The 7287-nt window shown below is 49.4% G+C and overlaps 1 protein-coding gene across 1 annotated transcript in view; it reads right to left on the bottom strand.

Moving 5' to 3' along the window:
- Nucleotides 1-963: 963 nt before the first annotated feature.
- The window catches only part of LOC310793960 (uncharacterized protein), a gene marked incomplete at its 5' end in the record, with an annotated part of 6429 nt that continues 105 nt past the window's right edge, over nt 964-7287 (bottom strand). Inside the window, 4 exons of the mRNA XM_083655841.1 lie at nt 964-1156; nt 3518-3591; nt 4995-6959; nt 7119-7287. The exon at nt 7119-7287 is cut by the window's right edge and continues 105 nt beyond it. Coding sequence (XP_083511967.1) covers nt 1058-1156; nt 3518-3591; nt 4995-6959; nt 7119-7287 — 2307 coding nt within the window. The 3' untranslated portion in view covers nt 964-1057. The remainder of the gene's footprint in view (nt 1157-3517; nt 3592-4994; nt 6960-7118) is intronic.

Here is a 7287-nt window from a genome sequence, read left to right as displayed (position 1 = left end):
TAAAAATAGTTTTACTTGGGCAACCCATGCGATTCAGCTATATTCAGTTTGTCCAAATCAAACTCTTTTGACAAGGATTTCACAAAACCTCAATGGAAAAATTGGAAAAATGAATGGGGAATCTGAAGAGGGCGTGGCTTAGGGACTATGGGAAGAGCCTATAACAGCTATTATTGAAGATTCATGTAGCAAATTCAGATCACCAGCCTATCATGTATGAAAAGACAGGGTATCAGTGTACAGGATCTGCAATCAAGGGTAGTGCAAGATGGTGTTGTTTGATCAGAATAAAAAATCTTATATACTGTACACATATTTTTAATAATACATTTTTAACATTACCTCACAAATATGAATATGATTTGATAGAAACAGTGGGAGTGGAAAAGTCTCCCAAGAGCTATTACAAAATGTGACTCATGTATTTACAATTACACACGTAGAAAACTACTGAACTGCAGTTTGGTGCTTGTCTTCATAGCTGATTTTCAGTAGCCTGGGTAAACCCAGCCTCCACCTGACCTCCATGTACTGTCTATCAGTCACCAAGAAACTTGCGATGATGATGCTCAATCTATTTAAATAACTCTTTCAGGGGGGGGGAAACAAATCCAATGACGAGGAAGTCAACTAAGATTAGAAAAATCACGTTCTTCCAAAATGATACGTCTCTCTCTCTCTCTTGTCCATTGCAGTTTCATTATTCTCTTGCCTTGTTTCGTTCATTAGTCCAGTGTAGGCCAGCACAAGCAGAAGCAGAGCCATCGTCCCCATCTCATCTCTCCTTCAGGGCCCTTCGGGGGTTTTCAGTCCACCGCCAATCCTTTTCCTCGCTCTCAAATCTCCTGACCCCCTTTCTTACTTCACATTCTCTTTGTCCTCCCATTCATCAGTCATCCCCCCCCTGATACTGCCCTCCCCCTCCCCTCCCCTCTCCTGACACTGCCCTCCTTTTTGATGTATTTATTTTTATTTCAGTCTCTCTCAGCCCTGCTCTTCAAAACGTCTCCGTCAACCTTCCTCCTCCGTCCCCCGGCTCGCTCCGTCCTCTTTGTCCTCAGTCGTCCCCCTGCTCTCCGTGTCCGTTGACCAGGCCCGACTCCCAGCGCTGCAGCAGAGGAGTCTTCTGTCTGGGGTTCCGAGGACTCGGGAGGGCCTGGGGGGGGGGAGTTGGACGAAAGAATAAGATGGAAATGGGAGATAGAGTGAGAGGGGTAGAGAGAAGGTGAAAGTGAGAGGAGAGAGGAAGAAAAAAACAGACGAAGAAAGAGCAGGAACGTCGGATGTGTGGGAGGTGGAGAAGTGTGACTTTCTTTTTCCTCTAAAGGGCGACTCTTGGGTGAACATCATTAGCTGTTAGCTCAGTGAGTCAGAGGGAGGTCAATGTGGGAACCAGATTCTGGGACAGACGGCTGATATTTCTGGGTTTGCGGTGTAGAGCGGATCTTCCCTGTATAAATAAAGGTTAAATAAAAAATAAAAAAAATGTCCGGGCCAAGACCTCCGCTTCTGTGCGTCATTGTTTACAGTCCTTTACGCGAGAATGGAGTTGGAGTTGATCGATCTTTTTGTAGGTGTTTCAGGTGCAGGCGACATTTTGGCAAAAATCTCTATACAGATAGACAATAATAATATACACAAAGCTGTATCTCAATAACTCAATAACTGTGCAATTACTGTCTCAAAGCTTTGCTTATATAGATCGATAAACAACTGTGCAATATCTGACTTATAGCCTTGTTTACAATCCAGTGTTTTCCCCCCCATATACTTAGATTATATACTTAATTCTTTTTTTCCCTTATACATATTTATAATGGTCACTCTACATCACACTTATTGTATATAATGTAAATAACACATTCTGCTCGCTGTCCCTGTTGGTTTGTTTTTAGCTTGTATAGTTTGCATATCTTTCCTTTTTACATAGTACATTGAGAGCAACGTATACCGGAGTCAAATTCCTTGTCTGTCTACATACTTGGCCAATAAAGCTGATTCCGATATGAGATGTTGTCGGACTGTAAACAAAGACGCAAGCAAAAGTCTTGGCGTGGACGTCTGCTCTACACCGGAAACACAGAAATATCAGCGTCTGTCCCAGAGTCTTACAGTATAGACCAGGGATACTCAACTTGCTTTGCCCGGAGGCCACTTTTGTGAAATAATAGAAGGCCAGGGGCCAGTTAATAAACAAACAATATACATTTTTCTGTAGCGGATTGTAGGTTTTTGGGGTGTCAGCCGGAGTTTAGTCTGACAATGTTGTGCACACCGGATAGTTAGTTAGGTTAAGTTAGGCCACATGCGGCCCGCAAGTTGAGTATCACCTGTATAGACCCTTCTCACGGGGGCCATTTTGTGTCGAAAAGGCAGAATGAACACAGGTGCAAGCAAAACACTAATGAGGGTTTCCAAATTCCAATCATGGAAGTTGGAAACCCTCATTAGTGTGTTTATTCTGCCTTTTCGACACAAAATGGCCCCCGCGAAAAGGGTCCATTAGTCGTCAGACTGATAGACTCTGGGGTGCTCAGATTGGAGGGAGGTTAACGCGACTGTGATCCGTAGACATGTCGAGTGTGACGAAGTCGACACCTGAGGCCGTTTCTCTCGCAATCCAACGTTTATTCGTTTAACTGTTATCGGGAGCTACTGCTGTGGAGAAAGCAGATAACCAACTATAGAGGGGAGAGAGAGAGAGAGAGAGAGAGAGAGAGAGAGAGAGAGAGAGAGAGAGAGAGAGATCAGAGCGAAAAGCGGAGCACTCAGTGCTAATCAGAGATACCGCCATTTCAAAGGGAGACAAGTCCCATGAGGCAGGTAGCAGAAATCAGTGGGATTGACAATGAACTCTCCTCTCTCTCTGTTGACTACAAACATACACATCGTCACCCACACCACTCTGCAGACACCCCTCTCTCTCCCACCTTCTCTATCTCTCTCTCTCTCTCTCTCTCTCCCACCCTCTCTCTCTCTCTCTCTCTCTCTCTCTCGCTCTCAGGGACCTTTACTTCCTCTCCTTATCTGTAAAGATAAGCTCCTTACTGTGTGTTCAGATGTTTGTGGCCCATATTTGCAGAGAAATTGCTGCCGACAGTGGCCGCTTTTCTTCATCAGAACCTGTGCAGCCCAATGCAGTCCTAATCCTAATCATGCCATGTCCATAATGCGTGCTGCTTTGGGGCCAGTTTAACCTTCTAAGCCACAACGTTGAACCTTCTAAGCCACAATGCAACTGATAGTGATGTGAACTCCTGGTTCAAGGAGCTTCATGCACGCGGCACCTGACGTGTTCTTAGCAGCATTCGAGGGAACCTGGAGATTCGGGAAGGTGATTTGCCTAGATTTCCATGTCCTTCTACTAAGTCTACCAGAACCAAGGATGGGGTTGTGTATTGATGTATGCAGCAAAACTACAAAAATAGATCTACTGTATCTATACAATCATCTAGAAATGTATTCAAAGAGGAGGGGGAAGGATCTGGCCATGGATAAATGTCAAGCTGTGACTTACCTCTGGCCGGCTAATCTGCTGCTTCTCAGCCTGGGCTGGAGGCCACATGCCCAACTTGCCAAGGGACTGTCGTGCTGGAAGAGAGAGAGAGAGAGAGAGAGAGAGAGAGAGAGAGAGAGAGAGAGAGAGGGAGGGAGAGAGAGAGATAGAGAGAGGGAGGGAGTGAGTGAGAGAGAGAGAGAGAGAGAGAGAGAGGGAGAGAGAGAGAGAGAGAGAGAGAGAGGGAGGGAGTGAGAGAGAGGGAGAGAGAGAGAGAGAGAGAGGGAGTGAGAGAGAGAGAGGGGGGGTGAGGGAAAGAACACAGAGGAGAGTTTGATGTTCCTGTAATGTTGTTTGTGCTCCACAATGTGATACATTCAGAGTAATGAAGGCTATTGGATCAAATGAACAGTGAACATGCTGCAACCGCAGAGAGAGAGAGAGAGAGAGAGACAGAGAGAGAGAGAGAGAGAGAGATTGAGAGAGAGAGAGAGAGAGAGAGAGGAGACAGAGGACGTGCAGAGGGAACACAGGGTGAGAAGAACATGGTGAAATAGAAAGCAATACTAGAGCAACATAGATGAAGTGGCGGACAATGAAAAAAAAATTATATAACCCGTTGTCTATAAATCAATAATTGTACTGTTCATTTTTGTGGCACTGAGTCATACAGGTAGTCTAATGTAGTGACACACCCTGGCCAGCTTTGACACACAGCCATCAAAGCCTGCTAAGACTGACTGGCACCTGCAACACACTCATTCACAGACAGACAGACAGACAGACAGACAGACAGACAGACAGACAGACAGACAGACAGACAGACACACACACACACACACACACACACACACACACACACACACACACACACACACACACACACACACACACACACACACACACACACACACACACACACACACACACACACACACAGTACATGCACAGTACACCCATGTTGAGGAAACACAAAAACGGCTCATAACAACTCAAGGTTGTAGAGGCAGCACTGTATGTCACATCATTTGCCCTTGTTGTTCTATACTCGACTAGATATATAGCCAGCAGAACTGAAAACGAGTTGTATGCAGTTTCTGAACGGTGGATTTAGACCTCATCCCAAAACTGGACTCTTTCTTGCTGATATAATAAAGGGTCAAGATATGACTCAGGACTTTTCCCTCACTTTGGTGATTCATATCAGAAGCCCGATGCTACGTTTATGTTTGAGTTACAGCGCTGTTGCTTGTTGTTGGCTTGCAAACTTGTGATATCTCTGGAGCAAAAATCTGCTGCTAACAGCTAACGCTTTTTTCCCCCACAGCCGTTTTGAGATGTATCACTGGCCGTGAGAAGAATGAAATACTGTGCTCGCTGGGCTGGGCTCACCTCACCAAAGACTGAATGCATACCCACCCACAAGCACCCACCCTGTACTGTATGGGCCTATGCGCACAGCAACAGACAAAGATACAACCACCAACACTGCACTAACCTGCTGGGGGTCCAGTCCCCCCCTTGGATGAGGAGGTAGGTAAATCAGGAGTAGCTAGTCCGTTCAATGGAGGAGAAGAAGACAACGTGGGGTTGTGTCTCTCTATGCTGGCTGGCCTTCTTCCTCTTGACCCCCCTGTGCCCCCGTACAGGCTGCTCCTCTGCTTGCGAAGCTCCCTCTCCCTCTGCTGCGCCTCCCGGATATCCTGCTCCACTTTCACCAAAGCTGTGGAGGAGCGCAGCTTGAAAAAGGGGTTCTCCTTGGGCACTGGCTCCTCTTCTTCCTCCTCCATCTTTTCCTCTCTCCCTGTAATCCGCCCACACCCTCCTGTCCTGGAGGGTGGGGCGCGACGAGCCCCCCGGTCGACCACGGTAAGGGCCTCCGAGGCCGAGCCGTTGGGGTGTCGCAGCGGTTTGGAGGGGTAAAGCGTGGTGGTGGCTGGGAGACCCAGGTTCTTCTCTAGGATGATCACCTGGCAGCCAGTCCCCTCAGAGAAGCCCGGTCCTCGGGGAGACGTGAGGGTGAAACCTCTTCGCGGCGCGGAGGTGGGACCCTGTGTCTGACCTCTCCCCTCCACCAGCGACCAGACCTCTTCCTGGTTCTCCAGGGTGGAAAGGTCGCTGGCAGAAGCCCACGAAGGGGCCTGGCTCCTGTTTGAGAGAGTCAAGGATGAGTCCTTGGGCTCCTGAAAGGCCTCAAAAAGCTGTTTCCTCTCTTTGAGCAGGCGGACGGTGCCTTTGTCGTAGAAGCCCGGAACTTTCCCGAGCTTGACCAGAGCCTGCTCTCTCTGGGCTTCGGCGTGGATCTCGTGCAGCATCTTCTTCCCGGCGAACTGCCTGTCTTTGCCTTGACCCCTCTCAGACTTGGCCGGCAGCGACTGGGCGAGGACGGATCTCCTCAAAGGGATCTCGACGTACTCCGGCATGGCGGGTGGGTTCTGGAGCCCCCTGGATCTTCGCAGGCTGTGTTCTCGTTCTACAGCCCGGCGGATCTCCCTCTCAATGGGCGTCTCGTTGGTTGGAGTTGTGGGGAGGCCCGTCGTGGGCATGGTGGTGTGGCTCTCCAAAGTGCTGCACGGAGAGAAGTCCGCCGACACGCCGCTGTCACTCTGGCTGTCATCGTATGGGTCACTCTCCATCTTGGTGGCTCTGCTGCGTTGACAGGATACAGAGCTGTATTGTTCTGCTGCCCTCTGCTCCACTGTTTGGACTGTCTCTGAATGTTTTAACACTCCGCCGGTGTTCTTCTCCCCCTCTGTCTTGCCTGGGTCAAGTCGACTCTCTTTCTGTCCTTCCTCTCCACCTGTTTGCCTGCTTTCTCCCTCTGTCCTTTCCCCCGCCCTTCTGTGCCTTTCTCTCACAGCTATAACACAAGCAGAGCCTTGAGAAGCTGCCCCGCCCCGATTGGCCGGCTCCATGGCAACGGTCGACAAAGGTGGAGAGCCCTGGCCGAGCACCTGTTGTGCCGCTTCCTGGTTTGCTCCCCTGGGGGCAAATGCACATTGGCTTTGGGGCAGTTGCTCCATCTGCTGTTTGCCTGGGGGAATTGCAGGCTGGGTAGAGGCTGGGTCTTGTTCACCGGTGACGGGGGAATTCATGAACGGGAGTTCATTGGACTCAGCGTTAACTTCTTCCTCATCCTCTTCGTCAGCGAAAGGAGGAGAGCCGCTGGTGAACGCATCATCTGAGTTGTGTCTGGGCGGATTTAATTGACCACCTGGTGATGTGTTTAACTGTGTGGCCTCCTCTGGTGTTTCCACACTGTGTCCTGCTGTCTCTTCAGATGTTGACTTCGCACCTCTATCAACAGCTTCAGTGAGCTGAGGAGTCTGTGGCCATTCCTGACTCTCGTTGCTATCAGATGACGTCGGCTCTCCCATGGGGTCTGACATGATCTCGGCATCACTGATACACTCGGCTACATCCTCCTCTAGACTAGAGAGGTCCTCTTTCTCAGGACATTCCTCTGTTGTTGTTGTTGGTGAGGCACTGAGGGGAGGAGGGAGCAGGAAAGTATCCTCACTTAAACTCAGACCCTTTTCTTGGTGAGCATGAAATCCTTTGGATAGTTTTTCGGGAACTTGTTCTAATTCCGTAAGCGTCTCTTGTGTCTCCCAGGGGATACGCTGCTGACTCACTCCGGTCAAATCCTCGTGTTCCATTTCGGGTGCGATGATTGTTGAGAGTGCGAGGCTCTCCTGCGGAGCTCCCTCTCGGGCTCCGCGAGGCTCCAGGACGTCGATGTCGTCTTCAGGTTCGGCCCTGGGGGCCCGTCTGCCTTGCCGAGGGGGGTG

This window comes from Poromitra crassiceps (genome assembly GCF_964638095.1).
Source record: "Poromitra crassiceps genome assembly, chromosome: 19".
NCBI lineage: Eukaryota > Metazoa > Chordata > Actinopteri > Beryciformes > Melamphaidae > Poromitra > Poromitra crassiceps.
The sequence above is the reverse complement of the archived record's forward strand: the minus strand, read 5'-3'. Positions and strand labels throughout refer to the sequence as shown.